Here is a 21,079-nt window from a genome sequence, read left to right on the forward strand (position 1 = left end):
GCACCTCTCTCGGGGGAGGAGGCCTTCCGCCATGCCAGTGGGGGAAAGGAAAGGCGCTGCTGGTGAAGGAGAAGAGGCCTTCGGCCATGCCTGCGTGGGGAGGAGCCGCTTCCCGCCGGGGAGGAGAGACCGTGTGTGGGGCGGGAGCTCCTTCCCGGCGGCTCGGGGGAAGCACCCGTGGGCCGGCCCTCCCCTCCCCTCCCCTCGCCTCCGTCCCTTCGCCGCCGCGGTGAGTGCAGGGGAAGGGCCAGGGGCGGAGGAGGGTCGCCGGGCCGCTGCCCGCCTCGCTCGCCGCTGGCGACCGGCGGCTGCCTGTGCGTGTGGGGTGGCCGCCATGTCGTGAGGCGGGGGTGGGCGGCGCGGAGGGACGGGGGGCTCGGGGCGGGCGGGAAGCGGGGCAGTAGGCAGCGGGTCCGCGGCTGGCGCCGGGAGAGGGAGCGGGGGTGTAAATCAAAGTTTCTGCTTTTTGCAAGTCAAAGTTGCTCCGTTACCGCGGGGAAGGCTGCGAGGTGCAAGGGGAAGGGCTGCGCCTCGGCGGCTCCCGCCTGGCGTCTGCCTCTGGGTGAACTTCCCGCGCTCCCGAATTGAAAATTTCGGGACTTTGTCGTCTTTCTTCAGCAGCGGCCCTTCCCGCCTCCGTGGAGGAGGTTGCCGTGTGGCGGGCGGTGTCAGGCAGAGAGTGAGGAGAGGAGAGCGGGGTCAGCCCGCCGGCCGGGACCGGCAGCGGTGCCCCCGCAGCTCCTCGGCGAGGGAAACCGCGCCTTCGTGCGAAATACAGCAAGGCGGCCAGGAATAAATACTGTTACAGATGCTGGCCGGTGATGTAATTTTCCTGAAGGCCGTTGGGGACGGGTGGCGAGGTCCCGAAGTGCGGAGGAGGTGGGAGGGAGCGCCGCGCAGCCGGGCGGGAGGCGCCGGGTGGAAGGCATCGCTTCCCTGCCCGCGCCCGCCTCGCCTTTCCCGTGAGCCACGGATGGAACAGTTAAAAAAAAAAAAAAAAAAAAAAAGCCATTTATTTGCCGTAAACCTGACTGAAGATCCGTCTCCATGCGCTGACTCAACGCGGGAGTCGTCCAAGCCCCGGTGCTTTGCTCACTTGCGGCAAAAGAAGCTGAAAGGGAGGGAGGCGGGAGCGGTTCGCCTGGGAAGAGTTGGTGCCCCGTGGCTGTGGGGAGGCCATGGCACGGCACGGCACGGCACGGCACGGCACAGCATGGTCATCCTCCACGCCAGGGTGTTCCTGGCATCAGAAGTTAACACTGTCCCACACCGCTACCTAGGCAGTCCCCGCTCGGGACCCCGTTTTGCTGGATCGACGGATGCGCAGGCACAACCGAGCGGTGGTCTTCGGCAGGTGGAGCAGCTGTAGCTAAGCAGGTTCGCTGTTAATCACCAGAACAACTCTTGGGAGACAGAATTAGGAGAGCTGTGAATATGCGATTCCATCAATTGCAACTTGAATTGTAGAATTCACTGCAGGTTGAATGTGAAAATAGTAAATAATAGTAGAAAGCAGTTCCGTTTTTTAGATATACCAGTAAATTGTTCCCCTCCTCCTCCATCTCTTAAAAAAAATCCCCAAGATTTCTCCGATTGAAGAAAATTTCTGTGCTTTTTAGTAGTGGTTCCTTCTTATTGAACTTTTCTGACCAGAAAGGAGTTCTCAGGAAACCACAGAAAATCTTTTTGACAGCGGCTTGTTAATTCATCTAAACATTGTATGTCAAGTTCTGTGTCTTTAAAAGTAAGCTGTTAGGAAATGTAGCAGCAAAACCTATGAGGGATATGAATATTTCTGTAAAAGCCTGTGCCTTTTAAACAAAAGCTTGTCAATTTACCAGGTGGAGGCAGAAATAATTTCTTCTGTATTCTTTTATATCTGTTGCTCTTCAGACAGCTTGGGATGGCTACAAAAGCTTATGCTACAGTCAAAGGAGAGAAGAGGGGAGGGGGAGAAAAAAATCACTGGAAGATGCTGATCTCGGTGACCCCAGAGCAATGCAAAATCACATGACTTGTGATGGATTTACACTAGTGTGATGTTAATGTATGGCTCGCAGGGTGTTTATTGACGTACATAGCATTGATGATGATAGTTACACAGAGATTGTAAACTGGGGTATGATTAATGTGTTTTAACTCATAGATACAGAATATCATTTAAGATCAGTACAGGGACTCTGTACAAGCTCTACTAATGCACCATTTGTGCTATAGAAAGAAAAGGCTACTTTTTCTTACCTCTGGGTAATACATCACATCGCTTCTCATCAAAGCACGCATACTTTTTGTGTAGTATGTGTGCCCATTTGCTTCTAATCTCTAGACATTTTTTGCTGTTCTTGAGCTATGTAAAATAGTTGAGGTTCTTTTAAAGGCCAAAGCTGCTGTGTGGAAATACAATCTGTCTTACTCATTTGTTATAGTCAAAGACTGGCTGCTGTGGCACATATGAAAGAAGATGTGGAAAATCAGTCTCTTTTCTGTCTCTCCCAGCGATAGCAAATACTTGAGTTTCGACTGGCCTGACTGAGTCTAGATTACCATTATTAATGAAAAGCATGTCCGAGTCTCCAGTTCTCCTCTTGCTGTAATGACTCTGCAGTTGGGTGGCTGGCACTGTAAAATAGCTTCTTTCAGGAAACAAATCTGACTTAGAGACACAAAGGGCACAGATTTTCATGTGAAATGGGGCACTATTTTCATACAGCCTCCTCTCTAAGAGTAGTTGCATTTTGAGTGCAGAAGGCTATGCCAACAGGGACTCCACTAGCTCTGGGCTGGCACTGAGGTTTGTGCATGTGCTTTGCTGTTGTCCTGCTAGAGCTGGCTACTAGGTGCTGTGAAAATCCTGAAGATATTCCAGCTACTGGCTGCTGATAGCTAGGTATGTGGCATAGGACTTTTTTTCACAGGTGATTTAGAGGAACAGTTTTTGTCAGAGTAGCAAGACTACAGAAGAAGTAGTATTGACTGAGTTTTCAGCTCTTGCTCCTACTCAATCTCCTTGGGAGCAGCCAGCTCAATGATGAGTGAATTCCCTAGTTTACCCAAAACTTTTTTTAGCTATTCTTTAAGATCCTTCAGCCCCTTTTTCTACAGTGTTTACATTTAGTAAGACCTTGTTGTGATAAATGTTAATGCTACTGATAAACCAGAGTATTATTCACTGCCAGAGGACTTGCAGCACTGGAAGTCCAACAGGCATAGCAGTTTTGTTAGAAGAAGAGCAAGGAGATCTTAGTGAAAAGAGGATGTGAGAAGGGCAGGGCCAGGAAAGATATAAATGTATATATGCTTGCACAATGCTGAGAATAGAGGGAAGTCAGAAGAACCCCTAGATAAAAGTGCCAGTGCCTTCATGCAGAGGCCATCAGCGCCGCTGTAGCTTATTGACATGGATTATATGAAACCTTGCTGTAAGCGCTGATACTTTTACCGTACCTCTTACTATGACAAATTTCATTTCCCTTTTTCATTTCCCTCCTTATCCCTGGCCTGATCCCCATCTTGCTTCCTCTTCGTTATTCTCAGTTATGCAGGCTTATGATATGTATCTCTTGCCAGAGTTGCTGTTGCATCTTGCATCCCTTCAATCCCCATTGACACTTCATTTGGCCGAGCTCCTGCCTTCTGTCTCTTCCTTGCCGTTATAATTGATGGGTAAGCACTCTACTCTCTGTTTCTTTTTAATTCCTGGTAGTCTGTTTTCTGTATTCTTCACCTGACCGAACCTGCTGTCCTCAAAACGGCTAACTGAATTTCCTCTCCCAGCATCATTGGCAGCCTCTTGAGTAAATCACGGGTTTTTATTTTTCCTCTCAGGAACAAGAAGTCCATTCTGTTCCCAGATAGGAAACTTTTCCCCATAAGCATCTCTTCTGTGGTCTTGCCATACTAGACTCCTGCTTCACCCAGGTATCATCTCTCTCGTCTCTCTGCATTCCTCCTTCGGTGTTCTGCTGTTTCAGGCTTGAAAAATCTTTCCCTTTCTCCCCACGTACATACCTTTTGTGTACAAACCTCAATGCTAATGTTAATTTCTCTAAATAGATATGTTCACAAACTGTTGCTATTAGAACAGGTGATCTCTCTTTTTGGTAACTTAGTGATGTTTTACAAAGGATTGCAAGAGCCTCAAGGTGGATTTCAGGAAAATTATCTTATTCATTAGCCCTTTCAGAAATTGAACAATTCCAGAAATGAGGCAGTAGTTCTCAACAGTGGATGCTTTTAGACCTTTGTCAGTGCACTGAGGTGTCTCACATTAATGTACGTCTCAGTCTTTTCTACCAGCATCCCTATGACTGATGCCACATCAGTCACAAGAATTGCACTGGAATTGAATCCACATCTGGAGTGCCCAGGATAAGGGAAAGAATACTATATGCACTCTAGCAAGCAAGTGCTTTCAACGCATATTTATAAGCTGCATAAGCATTTACCTTTAAACATACCAGATGTGTAACCTAGCATTGTAAAACTAATAGATTCTTGTAAAAAGAGACTTAGTACTTTGTAACCCGGTGAACCCTCACTGAAAAGACTAATGTTAAAGCACTATGGAAGCTAGGACTCTTTCCAGAAAGAGAGGTGATGGGCTTGCAGGTAAGTTGGAGACCTCATGATGTCAACACATTGGCCTCATGTTTAAAAAATAAAACCAACCCAACAACACCCCTGCCCCCAGCAAAACAGAATCTTATGTCAGAATCTTATGGACAGCATGTTTCTCTAAGAGAACAAGCATTTTTCTCATGATGATTAGGATTTTTAGGTGCTGTTGCACCTAGAACTGCTATTGTAGGAAAATTTTGTGTTTACTTTAGTCTGAGTAGGACCTGAAGTTTCTTCATATAGCTGATACACTTCGCTACAAACGTGTACGTACCTGCCTTGCTCTTAACTACGTTTGGCACAAAGTCTTTCTGTTTCGGCACCGTTTAAGGTGTTCAGCTGCTCATCTGATGTGACATTTTCTTAGTCTATGGATGGTGGAAATTTCCATTTTTTTCTTATTAAAAGACACTGATGAAAATTACTGTTTTCTCCAGTATGGGGTGCTGTGGTTTTTTTGCCTTAAAGTTAATATTGCCACTGAAAATATCACTGAGTACGTCATCATGCATGAAATTCATATTGCCAGCTCTGACTTCCCTGCTTGGCAGTTTCGCTCTGTCTCCTTTTCTCCCCTGATACTTAGCCTCACTTTATTTTCTTTTTTGATTTCTCTCTTGTTTCTCCACTGTCTTGCAGATGACCCTGTGTGAAAGGGAACATGCTCTCTCCTGCAGTATATGTATGTACACCCCTTCCAATAGCAACCAGGTTCTGTACTGACTTGGACTTAGTCAGATGCAGGACAGGCATCTTTGAGACATTTGGATCTTTCCATAGTTTCCATGTTCTTGTCCTTTTGCTGTATTTCTTCTTTCTTTTCTTATCCTCCATGTAGATGGATCTGAAAGAGTGAAGAAAATACTCCTATTTGTTTTGTACATGACAGCACTTTGGTTCATTATTATGGGTTCCTGGATGTTTGTCTCACTTGTCACAAAGTAGGAAGAAAGAAAATGCTTTAGGATAGCGTGGTCCTAGAATAACCAAAGCAAGCAGGGAGTGTTGGGTAGATGCAGTATCTTGAAAGAAAAGGGTTAATATTTCTATTGCATGTGTTTTAAGGTGACTCTCTCTCTTTAATGAAAAGTTTGCAAAAGCTTTAGAGTAAATGATGTTTTCAACATTGTTTGGTCTTCATGATAGAGTTCATTTATGGAATGAGCTTTCTTGAACAAAGAGATGTGCCAGTGTGGCTTCTAGGAAGCTGAGTGACTCAGAAATCAGCCATTTCATCTGGTGGGTCATGTGAATGGCGTAATGAAAGGTTGATTTGTCTGAGTAGATGCAGTCACTTATTCATGTGGTAAGAAAGTCAGGTCACTTGGTTACATTCCCTTTGGTTGAAAGAGTTTTGCAGTTTTGGGGTTGTCTGTGATCCAAAACAGTTGTGCTGGGGATTTATAGAATTTGCCTGGTCTCAGCCTTTGGAGGGCTCAACTCTAAATGCAGTTATCTGCATTTGTGCAGATCAGCAACTGTAAGTTAGGACATATTTACCTCCTGAAATCAGAGGAGCTAAGCTGGTTTACCCGGCGGTTTTAAGTGTAGATAGGCAGTATTGCTAACATGCAGTAGTATGAACTGTGTCTTTCCCCAACATAAAGCAGGAGAAGCTACACTGATGCAGACTGCAGCTTCTGGTATGGAAAACCCATAGAAACGAGTTTGTTCCAGTAGCAGGTCACCTAGAAGAATCTGTGAGCTGGCAGGGCTCAGTTATAACTTGTCAGGGGAGTGCTGGGGAGTGTTTGGAAAGTTTGCTGGCACTGTAAAAGTCTTGGGAAATTGTGAGGATTTTGTAGCAGCAGAGCTGCTTCCTGAAGAAGGGCTTTTTGGTTTGTTTTTATTAATATCACTGTAATCAAAATCTAAGAACGTTCTTCCAAATATCCCTTGACCTGCTGAAGCAACAGTAGGTTTTACCTCTTACTGGAGGGTGCCAGTAATTTCTGTTAATCATGCAAATTCTCTTTGTCTATGTGGAGGTGATTCAGTTGCGATCTTGCAAAAAGTCTGCTTTTTGCATGGGAAATTGTATGTGCAAGGTGTGTACCTAAATGAAGTTATTGTTGAATTGTAATTGCAGTATAACTTCATGCCTGCTATATGGTGTATTACCTGCAATTAAAAAAAACCCCTTTAGTAATACAATAAAGAGCAGTCTGATCCTGATTCCTACTGCTTTATGCCTTGTAAAGAAAAATGGGAATAAACGGACATCTAAAGAGAGCTCCCAAGAGCTGCTATAGAGAACGAGGGCATAGACAGCATATATATTTGTAGACAAGGAGAGAACATTCATGCTAAAGAGTATGGTTTCTAAACAACGAGGGTTTCCTGAGCCCATAGCTGTCTGAGCTAATGATCTTGTGTCTCTAGGTGTACATACAGGGGCTGAGGTTGGGCATTCAAGCCTAAGTGTTTGCACAGGCTTTAAATTGATATCTTCATTACAAGCTGTGTTGTGTCCAATCTTTTGTTTTATGAAGATGGAGGTGGGTTGGATGCCCAGTGCAGTAATGAATATGAATTTTGATGCTGTCTTCCAGGCCTAGTTCATCATATGGGGAAAAAGTCTGCGAATTCAGTTATTCTGTGCAATTCCTGCTCAAGGAGAGGTCCAGATTTTTTGTGTGAGTCACTAGAGATGGGATCTTGTATATTTACAATCATTTATTTCAGTCCTTTCTGTAACGTTATTTTTCAGATTCTGAAAAACTGCACTTTTAACTTTTATGGTTACTCACCTGAATTTGATGAGATTAACCAATTCAAACCAATGCAATGATATTTTTGCTGTTTTACATGCTATCTGAACCAATAGCTTTAGGAGGTTTGAAGTGCTCTGTGCCCTTAAGTAATGTATTAGCTCTGAAATCTACAGCAGCATTTTCACTGTTTGCATCATTTTACTCTTGGCTATCTTAACAGAAACATCTGATCAGTGGTTTTCCCACAGTCTTACTACTGCCTCTCAAACCTGGTGCCCTGAAGCTAAATGCTTCTTCCTAGTTTAGCTAAAACTGTCTCAGTTCACAAGGCCTTGCTTACAGGGGCAGTTATCATACTGGTGATATTTTATACAGGGTCTGTTGTTGTAACAAAGAAAAAGCAAAGTGAATTTCTACTATAAATTAATTCCTCCTACAAAATTAATTGCTATGAAATATAATTTTATTCTGTTTATTTCCGTGTCCAGATATGTTTGGACAGATGCCCTGCTTTGTCTATTGAAACATGAAAAGCTAATAAAAATATTAAATTATGCACTAAGAACAGGCAGTTAATAAAGCAGATGCCAGTGGTGGTGTTTGAGGCAAGCTGCCCTAAAGTACTGGTATTAAAAGGGAGACTGCCTGCAGTAGATAATTTTTTTCCAAAACCTGAACAAATAACTGGAAGTACTCGAGGAAGAAAGCAGAAATTTTCCTTAATAAAGTTGGCCATTATATTATGCAGAGGTTAAAAGAATTCTTTGATGGCTAATTGAAGGATGTATCTGCATAGGATACGGTTTTAAATTGAGGTTCTATACAATTACTTTTTACAGGCTTGGTAATGTGAAGGACAGATTGCCTGTTTCCCCAAAGTTAACTCCAAGCTGACTTCTCACTGCAAATGGACAGTTTGTCAAAGATGAGGCTAGGTGGAGCAGCTTCTTGCTATCTCAACTATGGAAGGCCAACTTTGTGCTGACTTGGAGATTTCTGTGAAAAAACCTCCAGGAGCAAGTCCTCCATCCTTCATTGCTTTGTTGAAGGTATACCGAGAACTTCTGGTCAGTAGAATCCGAAACACACAGTGTTTGATTGACAACTTGATTAAGAATGACTACTTCTCCACTGAAGACGCAGAGATTGTTGTCCAATTTCCAACTCAAGCAGATAAGGTATTATTTTTATTTCACTAGCCAGAGTAAGCTTTTTGTTGCTTTCAATTTACCACTGGGTTTTATGGGCTTACCTGGCAATTTTACATCTAATGTCTTTTCTAGTCTTTGTTATTTTGGAGTTTCCTTACCCCATTCCGTCTGGACAAGTGTCTCCAGCACATCTCTTTCCAGCATGGTTGGCACCGCTTCTAAGGCCCATTGGCAGCTGTAAGAACAAGCAGTGTGGTAATTGCTGTTCTGTTCCCCTGGCTGCAGCTTTGTCCTCTGATAAGGAGGTGACCAAAGTGGCTGTTAGAGGGCAGTTTGCTACATGCAAGCCTTCGTTATTGTGCAGAGTATTGCAATGAAAATCTACTTCAGGATGCTGTGGGACAGATCATCCTGCTTTAGAGGAGGAGAGACAGAAATGAAATATTATTTTAGAAGTTAATGATTGTGTGTTGTCCATGTGCACACCTTCCCCTCTCTTTAAAGACCTATGTACATTGTAAATGTTTGTGTGGAAAATTGATACATCCTGACACATTTAGGTTTTTGATTCATCTTTGGACATCAGTAGCAAAAATTACTTCCTGGTCTTGTGATAGGAGAAAATAATCACATGTACACAGTTGCTCTTTGCATTGTGACTTCAGACAAACTCCTGATGTGTTTCCCTGACCAACCAGTCATGCAGCTTTAGAATAGTGTCACAGTTAGAGGCAGGCAAACCATAAAAAATTCAGAGACCTTGAACTTCACTAACAGTGCAGATTTTCATAAAATAGTAGTTCTTGCTGGCAAGTTGAAATGGTAACACAGTGCTCACTCTGTGCATAGGGTCAAAGCTGAATAAATGCACACTGTATGATCATCTCCATTTCTTACTGTTCAGCATAATATACATGATTGTTGTAACAAAGCTGAGGGGGGAGCATCAGGACAGGGGCAGTGCATCAGGGGTCTAAGCAGAGACAGAGAGCAGGCCACAATAGTAAGTGAAGTGGACTCTGGACCTTCTCTGGAAGGCATAAAATTGCTTTTTAGAGCATGCAAATTGTCAAAAATACCATGCTTTTGCTGTGCTGTTATGTACCTCACCCTGCTTTAAGCTCACAAGAGACCACAGTCTCTAGAAACCTTTGTCTGGTTTAGAGCTGAATTCTTTATTCACCTCTAGCAAGAAGAGGATCCAGACATTCAAAATGGGCCTCCAAATGATTGCTCTGTCCTGCAGAGGGTTTTGTACTAGGGTTGCCCTGTGCTGGTTGCACAGAGATCAGATCCTGCCTTGCCTTTAGAGGTAACGCCTAGTCTTGCACTGCTCCAGCCACCGCCTGCTAGCCATTAGTTTTAGTACCAGTCGCAGGGAATGAGTCCATTGTACAGAGAGAGCCTGCAGAATTGAGTTGCTGTGTTAAAAGGAAGAGTTATAGGTTTCTGGATCTGCATTAAGATCCAGAGAGAGATTCTGCCTACCCTGCTCTGGATCTGCCTGGATTGTGAGGTCAATCTAAATGTGACTGGAATATATACAAACCAGAGGGTGAATTTAGGGCACTGAGAAACCATGCCTTTATTCTTTATTTTAACTACAAGTTCAGACCTTAACTTGCAGAGCCGACTTTCTTGCAACATCCAAATATAAACAGAAAGTCAGTTTTGTGATGGTTCAAATTCAGAGCCAGATTTTGAATTCAGGTTTTTGAGGCACCAGTTTTGATTTTGGTGCCCTGTTCCAGTCCAAAAAGGATCCTAAAGCAGTCTACAAGTGTAACTGTGATAAAATGCTGTGCCCCAATGATCTTTCACATGGTGTTCTTTCAGGTTCGCAAAATCCTAGACTTGGTTCAGAGCAAGGGAGAAGAAGTCTCAGAATATTTCATCCGTGTCCTGCAGAAAGTCACTGATGCTTACTATGAACTTCAGCCTTGGCTGGATGAAATAGGTTACGAGCCTTCAGAGAATATTTGTAGTAAACCTGTGGTAAATACAGATCCAGGTAAGGTCATGCCTCTATATCCCTTCCCTTAGAACTCCCCTGCTATGTAGGAAGCTCTAACCAGGTGATGTGAGAGTAAGAGAGTCTAGGCAGGCACAGCCAGGGAAAGTAAATGTGCACATGCTGTGCTTGCTAGCAGTGGCAGCCAGGTAATTAAAAGGCACACTGTATAACATAACAGTCATGTTGATATATTACATGCTGTTTTGCTAATGTCAAGCTCTTTCTGCGTTTGTTTGTGGATATGTAGCATAATGGCATAACCACCTTGTGCCAGCTGTAGTATTTTCTAGGCCTCTGCTACAATTTATTAGCAACAGTGTGATGTTTTGGCAATGGAATAGCCAGTATTTCATGATGAGGACAGTCAAGCATCGTATGAGGCAGGTTGCCCAGAGAGGCTGTGCAGTCTCCATACTTGGAGGTTTTCAAGATCCAACTAGAAAAAGCCCTGAGTAACCTCATCTTGTCTCATAAATGACCCAGTTCTGAGAAGGAGGTTGGACTAGAGACCTTCTGAAGTCCCTTCCAACCTGAATTATTCTATGATCCTAAATGATGAGTTATACTAAAAGTCAGAGTTAAAAGTACTGCAGAAATAGATATTTTCCTCTTGAGACGTTTCTTCATACCATATAAATACAAGAATTACTTTGCCCCCATCTGAAGCAAAGTTTCTGTTGCAATAAAAACACAAGCCAACGTTGCGCGATAACTGAGACTCTCTCTCTCTTTTTTTTTTTTTTTTTTTTGTCAACTTAAAAAAATGGTTTGAGGTGCCTGGCACCCAGTTTCTAAAATGCATGTCTTCTATTTACGATAATAAAAATGACCAAACAAGTTAGGAAAGAATAACCACCTACCTGATAGAAATTGCAGGTAGAATATAAATATAGTGAAAAGGCAGATGCCAAAGCTAATCAGTGACCACCAACCCCTGCCTTTGCAGAGAGTAAAATAGTCTTTAACAAAAGGTCAGGGGCTTGGCTTTGAGTCTCAGCTGAAAGACAGTAGACCCTTAAAGTAATGCAGTGTCAGTACTGGCTTTCAGGAAATGGTGGCTCACATATTACCTCTTTCACTAGCATCTGAATTTCCCAGGAGAGTGATGATGGAAGCACAAATAAGTAGAATTAATCTGCTAAAGAACCAATTTTTTAGTTTATTACCCCCTCGCAGTTCCCAAACAGGTGGGTCATCGTATACATAGGCTTTTTAGTAATAGTCTTTTTAATAATAGTTCACTGTCTTTTTAGTTAGCAGGTATTGCCAGAAACTCAGATATGAACTGGGACGGGACTCCAAGTTTGTTATGTCATATGCTCAGAGGGAAGAGATGCTGCTTGAAGAAATCTACTCTAACAGTGTTATGGAGGTGGTCAGTTTTACCAATGAGAATCTAGGCGAAGTGCGTCAATTAGAAGCCCTTTTTGATGATGCCGTTGGGCTAATTAACGAAGACGGAGAGACGATTTATGTCTTTGGTGATGCAGGAATTGGAAAATCCATCTTGCTGCAAAAGATACAAAGCCTTTGGGCCAGAAAAGAATTGGACATAGGAGCCAAATTTTTCTTCCGTTTCCGATGTAGGATGTTTAGTTGCTTTAAGGAAGATGAAGCCATATGTTTGAAAGACCTACTCTTCAAATATAATTGCTACCCAGACCAGGACCCCACAGAGGTGTTCCATCACATCTTGCAATTCCCTCATACAGTTCTTTTCACATTTGATGGCTTCGATGAGATCTATTCCAACTTTGATCTCAGTAGTGTTCCTGAGATGTGTTCACCCAATGAACCCATCCATCCCCTGGTGCTGCTGGTAAGCCTTCTCAGAGGAAAGCTTCTTAAGGGATCCAAGAAAATTCTTACAGCAAGGACAGGAACTGAGATCCAAAGAAACATCATTAGAAAGAAAGTGTTGCTCCGCGGTTTCTCCAGCAATAACCTGAAGGAATACACTGCCATGTTTTTCAAAGATGAGGGGCAACGAACTCTGGTATTGAACCAGTTGGAAGCTAACCCCAATCTCTGCAGTTTGTGTTCAGTGCCTTTATTTTGTTGGATTATCTTTAAATGCTATGAACACTTCCATTCCATGTTTGACAGCCATGAGCTTCCAGACTGTTCTGTTACATTGACAGATGTATTTTTGCTCATGATTGAAGTCCATCTGAACCGATGTTTGAAAACAAGTTTGCTGAAGAACAACACCAGGAGCCAAGCAGAGATGTTCAAATCAAGGAAGGAAACTCTTCTAGCTTTGGGTAAAATGGCATACAAAGGGATGGAGAACTCTTTCTTTATCTTTGAGCAGGAGGAGGTCTCATCAGCGAATATCTCTGAAGAAGATTTGCAATTGGGCTTTCTCAGGACAGTTAAAGGTTACAGTGGCTGTGACAGTCAGTCCACTTATGAGTTCTTGCACTTAACCCTTCAGTCTTTTTTCACAGCTTTGTTCCTGGTTATTGAAGAGAAAGTGGGTGCCAAGGAGTTACTGCAGTTTTTCAATGAATGTTCTTCCACTGAGATTGCCCAGCCTACTTGCCTTCGTATTCCTTGGTTGAAGAAGCAACTAGCAGGGGGCGATCCTTTCCGAAATAATGAACACTTTCATTTTACCAACCTGTTTCTTTGTGGCCTGCTTTCTAGATCCAAGCAGAAGCTCTTCAGACATTTAGTTTTGCCTGCAGTCATTAAAAGGAAGAGAAAGACACTCGTCACATACCTTGGGGAGAGCATGAAATCCCACCTGAAAGGCCTCACTCGGTCCAGGCTTCCAAACTACAATCAGATCCAGGTCCAACCCAACTTTGTTTGGATGCTGAGGTGCCTTTACGAGACTCAGAACGAGAAAGTGGGGAAGTTGGCTGCCAAACGCATGCATGCCAATTACATCAAGCTCACATACTGCAATGCCTACTCTGCTGACTGCAGTGCTATTTCCTTTGTTATGCATCACTTTCAGAAGCGCCTGGGTCTGGATTTGGACAACAACAACATCAATGACTATGGAGTAAAACAGCTGCTGCCTTGTTTCAGCAAGCTTGCAGTGATCAGGTAGGAGTCTGTGCAAGCAGGTCCTTGCTTATCCCTGGTTTATTCCACAAACTGCTGGGCTGGAGGAATTGATCTTGAAAGTGGAGAAAGATGAGGATGCTTACTGCTGCTGGAAATTAGTTTCAGATCTTCTGAAGTCTTTGTTCAGCCAGTCACAGGAGCAGGGACAAGCTGTGAATTTGGAAACCCAAATGGAAAGGATGATAAGAAGTCCTTAGAAGCCAGGACTGTTTAAATCTGTAGATTTAGTTAGCTCCCTCTGAAGCTGTTTTGTCTCAAAAGAGGAGTTTTATGGGAGAGAGTGCTTAAGGGAGAAGAAAGGAAACAGAAGTGCTTCCTCCATTATCTGAAGATTGCCTGAGCCTACGTCTGCCCTTGCTTATGTGGGGTAAGCGAGGATCTACTTTCCACAACAACCCTTGATCAAAAGCTCTGAATTTCTTGGGTTTACATCCTGCCAAGTTGTCTGGCTTTCACAGAACAAAAGCTGACATGTAGTACTCCATGAAAGGATGTAGTTGAAGTCGTTAGATGTGGTGTTTCCCAGAGGTGATGTGGAGGTAGGACGTGGCTTGGTGTGATCAGGGAGAACTAACTCCGCCTCTAACGTCACAGGCCAGATTGTTCCACCTCCAGTCCTCTGAGGTTGTGCCATGTAGCTATACCTTATTTGTCCAAACATTTAGGTGCAGAAAACCAGGAACTTCAAATATATCTTTTTTTAAAGCTCCTTCAGCCTCATGAGAATTTTTTTTAATAAATGGATTTATTCCTCCTGGTTGGCTGTGCTCTGCCTTGTTTTCCTGTAGGACTAAATCAAAGCAAGTGACACTTGTTTTTTCCAGTTAGTTGGAAATCAACTGACCTCCCAAGAGAAAGCAATAATGAAACTTAGGGGAAAAACGCCTCTAAGTATGTAAGACAAAACAAAGAAAAGGACAGACTTTCATTCTTTGTCCCTATCATATGATCATGCCATACACCGTGTGATCTTAATGCTATCCCCAGCACCAAACCAGCTGTTCGGTTGCCTTTTTGTCTTTATGGTTCTTCAGATACTAAGACTTTGATTTCTAATGACCAATTTCTGCAGGTCAGGTAATGTTGTTTGTAACAGCTTAACCATCCCTTTCCAAGAAGCAGACTATTGTGATCTGTAGAAATTGGCTCTGATTTCTCCTATGTGTTAGTGCATTCCAAAGTGACCGAGTTACTAATTAGCAAGAGCCAGGGAGGCTCTTGGTGGTAAGGGACTCTCAGCAGTGAGTGTTCAGCTTCAGGGTTTGTGCTGAAACTAAAGCTGGTCAAAATGTTTTCACAGGGACAGCTTTACCCAGAAAATGTGATTCACCAGAATTGGAATGCTTCACGGGAACTTGTACATTTAGGCAAGGAGAAAAAGTTAGAGAATTTAAAAAAAAAAAACAACCCAAAACAACTGTGAGAAGAAATATTTTTATTCTGTGAATGACTGACGTTGATTTGTTTCGTGTCTAGTTGGGACAATAGAATTAGAAACATCTAGCACACCCATGGGACTGCAGTTCTATTTCCTGGCCAGGGCTTCTCACAACTTTTATTCAGTGGAGCTTGAATGTGTTGTGACTTTCAAGATGCCTGGCTTTCACTAGGTACTCAGAGAGAAGGTTGCAAGAAGAGTAGTTTGGAAAGCTTAATTTGCTAGGTTGTCAAGCAGATTTTCTTCCTGCAATCACAGTAAGTGCAGGAGGGTGATGAGGTGTTTGTCTCTGGTTTCTGACTTGCCACGTTTTATTGTTTCAGTTCTATGGACAGTTTCCAGAACATTACCTTGGAGATTTGGGGCTTTTTGTTTTCTATTGTTGTTGAAGTGAGCCATATGAAACTGAGCTCACATTTCCCTTAATGGCTTTCAATATGTGGCATAAGGTCCTGTTAAAATATCAGAGGAAAATGCACAGACCTCCAGTCATTCATGAACTCATGGGTGATGAACACTTGTCATCTGTATTGATTCAAACTTTCTTTTCCTTCCCTTCATTCCAGGCTCAGTGTAAATCAGGTCACAGATCATGGAGTAAGGATCTTGTATGAAGAACTCTCCAAGTACCAAATTGTGACTTTCTTGGGGTATGTACCAATTGGGAGCAAAAGACTAGATATTGGTACTAGAAAATAAAACTGCAATGCTGACAGTACTGACACAGCAAAGGTGGGGTGGAAACCACGGTTACCTCCTTGTTTACTGAACATAAGCAGAGCAGTGTTTTGTGTCAGAAATGATTCAGCTGCTGTCCTGTAACAGTTCACTGGGAAAAGGACCACAGCTTTCTCTCCCATTGCACTGTCTCACAGGGTGACCTTCACTGACATCAAGCCCTTCTATAAAACAGTGCGGACCGCTGTCGGCTTACTGAACTGTGTGGGCATGCTAGTTTTATACCTAAAGCCTTCTGCTAGCTGCGGAGGGGGGAGAGAGAGTGTGAGCAAGATAGCGTGTGCTTTATAGCTAGAGCCTCCTGTTTTTTCTGCTGTAAACTGATTTATTTCAACTATGCAAAGCAGATACAGCTTGGTAGAGACTAGTATCAGAAACGTATGGTTTCAAGTGCCATGTTCATTGTACCAATTTCTTGAAGACCTTAACTACTTCTTAATCAAGTTGAAGCTGGAAGACATGTTAGGTCTGACTTCCTGCTCTTGGTTAAGTAGCTACATAAAAATGACTTTTTGAGAAGTGAGCATGAATACCAAGAATAGCTTCCTTCCTCCAGTGCCCTAATGTAAGTACATCTGCTCAGGTATCTGATCTTCAGTAATATTTGCAAGGGGATTTCATGACTTTAAAAGACCAAAAATATGTTCTTCTGGTGTTTTCTCTTCTGGCAATATTATTTCTGTACTAACACAGGAATAAAGGGAAGCTTTGTTTGCTTGGGGACACCATTTATTAAAAAAATCATATAAATATTTTTCCATGATTTGCAGTCTGGTCTCCTTGTATTTCATAGCTAGCCCTTCACAACATGAATTGTATATCAAAATAGAAATACAAGCAACTGTGAATGTGTACAAAGCCATACAAAAAAGATAGATGCTATGTGTGCATTATAAAATATTCAAGTTGTAAATATTAAAGTAACAGCAGGAATAACCTATTTTTACCAATGTGATTTTTCTTTAAGCTTATACAACAATCAAATCACTGATGTTGGAGCCAAATATGTTGCAAAACTAATTGAGGAGTGTTCAAGCCTTGAATATGTTAAGTATGTTGGATTTTTTTTTTTCCTTTCTACAGTATCCTAATTAAGGTAAAGCAACTTGAAATGGGAGGGAGAATAGGAAAAAGGCAAAAATTGTGTTTCAAATAAAATATAACTTAGGTTGCAGTTGTATATTTTTTTACAGTAGTCTAGCGGTGAATGGCAGCAGGTGAAACTCTTGAATCCGTAGTCTTTACTGCAATATAGTAGTAAGCAAAAGGAGAGCATGTGACCTGTTCTTTACCTAAATCCAGTCTGAGCACCTGAGTGAGGCCTAAGACCTTGCTGCCCCTTGCAATAGGCAAGTTGACTTGGATTTTAGAACCAAGCTTCTTTGTATCTCGTCTTTTATGGGCCATTGGAGTCAGGCTGTGCTGATCTCATACCTCAACTCTGGAATTCTGCAAATTCACTTGGTGAGTTGTTCCCTTTAATTCCTGGAACTTCCCCAGGCAAGAGTCTCTGGCCATACACAACACTGGTTTGACATAAAGGTAGATCATTAACCAATTGTTTAATTGTGACCATGGCAGAAAATAGAGGTAACTACAGAAATGTCAGCTGCTGGTGTGAATGTAGCAACCGGCAGCCAGGGACTCTTGAGTTCTAGTCCTTGTTCTACCACTAACTTGCTCTGAAACCCCACACTAGCCACATACTTCCCACTTGAAATATTTGCAGAGTTTTGAAACCCAAGAGCGCTCCGGTTCTTTCACTGCTTTGACACAGTGCTTTGCTTATTTAATCTAACTTTCACAAAAAAAGCCTGTTGGAAGATGGTTACTTTCAGTCTGCATAGTAACCCAGTGATTATTTTGAGATAGGCTGCATACTCATGTGCCTGAAGTCGGTCAAACAAGCCAGTTGCACTTTATGTAAATGTAGTGGGTTGGGGGGGTTCTGGTTTTGGTGTGTTCTTTACATCAGTGTATATGCAGTTGAGACTTATCTCTGCTTTGAACTCCAGCCATTTGATATTCCCACATAGGCCAAAAAAAGAAAAGGTCTTCCGTAGAGTACCAGCCAGAGGTACTCACTGCTGCACTGACCTATGCCACTACCTATAGCCTATGTTCAGAACAGAAAGACTTGAAATTATTACAATCTGTGCTTATCAGCTGCAGTCTCCTCTGGAGCCGCACAACCAAAAAATATTCTGTTCCCTGTGGCATCATGAAACATGCTGCATCTAATTCATGTACTCTGTAGCAATTGCTGATGCTATGAACTGTATTAAAAACTAGGCAGGGGTCCTTGTCTCGTGGATCAGTTCCTAAAGCTCATTTCTAACATACTGAGCACCAAAACCAAGACTCCACAGTAATGCTTCTGAGTCGGAGGGTTGACATGCAAAATATGTAAAAGACAACATAAAATTATGTCTTTTAATCAAAGGTCAGATGCCTGCGGGATTTTTTCACTCTAGGTTAATCTTTGATAACTGTAGCTAGCCTCCAGAGTTAAGTAGCCTAAAGTACTTGTGTTGTTTTCTGAGCCAGTGTTCTAATAGCTGTACTGTTATAAGTGATGTACCTCATCAATTCGTGTATTTGGTGCAGAATAGGAGCAAACAAAATAACGAGCGAAGGAGGGAAGTGCCTTGCCCAGGCCATCCAGAAGAGCAAGACAATGTTTGAAATCGGGTAAGTTCAGTGCTAAGGAGCAGAGCTCAGGGCTTCGTCTTGTCAAGGCATCTGTAAATCCCTTAGGATTCCTTCTTTCATTCTTACCTTCTTTCCTTCTGCCATTCCTCCCCACAGCTGCATTAGAACAAACTGGTGCAGAAGCATAGCCACATTTTCCACTCAGAGGGAAAAGGAGGGCTGCTTTATTGTTCTCTAGTTCACACAATGTTTGGTTTGGGTTTTGGTTTTTTTTTCCCTGTTCTGACAGAATCTTAAAGGAGAGAGAAACTAACAAGAGGATAATATGTAAAGATAGCCACTTTCCTTACGGCATCCCAACTGTTCTAGAGATATTTGGTCATTTTCAAAAGTCTGGGTGGTTTTATGACTGTTAGCAATGTACCTAGTTATTGAGTGTCATTGTCAAACCTTCTGCATCAAGTCCTGATAAAGTTGCAAGCTGGGAGAGTAAGAAGGAATTCCCATCAGACACTCCAATCTGTCCTGAACTGGAGAGTGTGCTATTATTGGAGAGATGTCTGAATGTACTGTAAACCTTTAATCCCTGTCCTCTTTCTCAGGTGTGATGCTAGACTTGAGGGTTTGATTTCTATTTTTTTTTCCTCTCTGGCAAATCCCAGTTTCTCTTTCCACTCTACAGGAGAGCATTTTTCTCAAAATCTAATGCTCACATATGTGGAATTAAAACCTCTGTTTGGCCACTGTGAATATCACAATAACCCTGAAATAGGAAAAAATCAGGTTTGAACAATCAGAGTTTTGGCCTTTAATTTTGTTGTTCTACAACATTCCACAAGTACAGTCAACAGCATGCACACTTCCATTGTCATATAGGTGGGTCTGCTGTGCTGTACTTGCTGTAATTTCAGTGAAAGGTTCCTATTTTCTCCTGTGGAGGAAATAATCGCTCCAAATGGATTTAGGATAGCTTGAACAGAAATGTTTAAACAGATATATTCAGCCTTTACATAACAAACTGCATTGGGACTGAAGGACAAGGAAATTCTAGGGAACTTACTGGAAGTGGATGTGTTTAAATACCACAAAGCTCAATTGATTTTAAAAGAGCTGCCAACTAATTACCCATCAAGCTGAGTGTGGCTCTGAGTCATCAAGCCGTGATCCCTGCAAAAAAAACCTTATAACTCAGCAGAGGCGCTTTCAAGCCTCATAATATAGGGTGAATTGTCAAAGTGGTTGGTCTGCATAGAAAAGATTTGACCAGATACTCCTATTAAATGTTGATCAAATCTCTGCAGCTTCTACCACATTACCTTCTTCTAACCCTTTGTGTTACCAAGGGTTGTTTTGCCATTGGAAATACTATTCCTTGCACATGTGTAGAAGAGCCCAGGGTCGTGCTGTCCCTGTGAGATTTTGATCTTTCTCTTGGCAGCTGGAGAGAGAGGAGATACCACTTGGGTATTGTAACCAGTTGCCAGACTATTCTGAAGGAGAGGGGGAGCTTGTAGAGCAGTTCACTTTGGAAAGTCACCCATTTGGGTGTGGGTCCCTGTGCAGTTGTGCATCTGCGGAGTCTTTCCCAAGACCTGTACTTTGCACTGTGTAAAGGCCAGTCTGTGTCCAACAGGTAACAGGAAAACTGCAGCAGGGGTATGGGGAGGAAATGCTGAGCAGGGAAATTATAGGATTTAGGACTTGGTGTATTTCTCATGGCAGCTCACTGTACAGGACCACAAGACTCCTTTACCCCATAAGGGTACAGGGCTGCAGAGGGTTTGCCCAGCGCAGCAAGGTGATCCCAAAAGCACTCCTGCTGCAGCAGGCTGTCTCCTAGAGCTGCTGCTGTGCTGTGGCCTTAGGGTACTGGTGAGTCAGCAGAGGCTGGTGGTTTGGTGTGCAGGGAGTGGAACATGCCTGGCTCAGCGGGGAGGGTACCTGCCAAGTTTCTCACAAGCCTGAAAGACTGTGAAGTAATCAGGTTGGGAGGGGAGGGAAGAGAAAAAGGGAGAATGAGGGGCAGTAGGGCAGCACACCTGATATCTCCTGGTTTCCTCTCTTCACCAGGATGTGGGGTAATCAAGTTGGAGACGAAGGAGCAAAGGCATTTGCAGAAGCTCTGAGGAACCACCCCAGGTTAACAAATGTGAGGTAAAACACCAGCGGAGCCAGGCAGCTTGCTGTAGTGCTGGCTTTCCCATTGCACTTTGAAGCGATGACTCTTCCCACTAAGCATTAGCTTGGAATGCCATCTGGTATTGCAGCCTTCACTGTGTAACCAACAGGTTCCTGGTGCAAGCAAGAGGCCAGACTGAATCTCAAAAAGCCCTGTGCAGCCATTAAGCAAGTTAAAAATATTGCAGGGCTGACATCCTTTCCTCTATCTGCACCTCCTCCCCTCATGCTACACAGAGTTACTGGCATTTGTGAACGCACATGGTCAGTGGGTGCCATTTTGATCTGGGAACATTAGCAGAAGGATGCACCAGCTGTCACAGAATCAGGCTCCCAGGGAGCTCAGTGTTAACTGTTTCTGTTGCGAAGATACAGCAGCTTTTGCCAAAGTAATTTTTAGGTGATAAACTGTTTGGGAAGGGACTGGGGCATTCTTAAATTCAGGCTCATCCTGTACTCCAGCAGAGCTACAACACCACACATTCAGTGCTAATGTGAT

General features: G+C 43.0%; 2 protein-coding genes across 7 annotated transcripts in view; both read left to right on the forward strand.

Moving 5' to 3' along the window:
* The window catches only part of SH3BP5 (SH3 domain binding protein 5), a 455,787-nt gene that overhangs the window by 155,067 nt on the left and 279,641 nt on the right, over positions 1-21,079 (forward strand). The window lies entirely within an intron of this gene.
* The window catches only part of NOD1 (nucleotide binding oligomerization domain containing 1), a 28,797-nt gene that overhangs the window by 1,690 nt on the left and 6,028 nt on the right, over positions 1-21,079 (forward strand). Inside the window, exons 1-9 of one of the 6 annotated variants that reach the window (XM_075704925.1) lie at positions 199-229; positions 7,170-7,253; positions 8,171-8,509; positions 10,319-10,493; positions 11,750-13,553; positions 15,579-15,662; positions 16,718-16,801; positions 18,358-18,441; positions 20,473-20,556. In XM_075704925.1, coding sequence (XP_075561040.1) covers positions 8,294-8,509; positions 10,319-10,493; positions 11,750-13,553; positions 15,579-15,662; positions 16,718-16,801; positions 18,358-18,441; positions 20,473-20,556 — 2,531 coding nt within the window. In that variant the 5' untranslated portion in view covers positions 199-229; positions 7,170-7,253; positions 8,171-8,293. Of the gene's footprint in view, positions 1-198; positions 230-7,169; positions 7,254-8,170; positions 8,510-10,318; positions 10,494-11,749; positions 13,554-15,578; positions 15,663-16,717; positions 16,802-18,357; positions 18,442-20,472; positions 20,557-21,079 lie in introns of those variants that run through there. The other 5 variants (XM_075704926.1, XM_075704924.1, XM_075704928.1 and 2 more) reach the window with 5 other exon arrangements.

This window comes from Pelecanus crispus, chromosome 2 (assembly GCF_030463565.1).
Source record: "Pelecanus crispus isolate bPelCri1 chromosome 2, bPelCri1.pri, whole genome shotgun sequence".
In the NCBI taxonomy this organism is placed as follows: domain Eukaryota; kingdom Metazoa; phylum Chordata; class Aves; order Pelecaniformes; family Pelecanidae; genus Pelecanus; species Pelecanus crispus.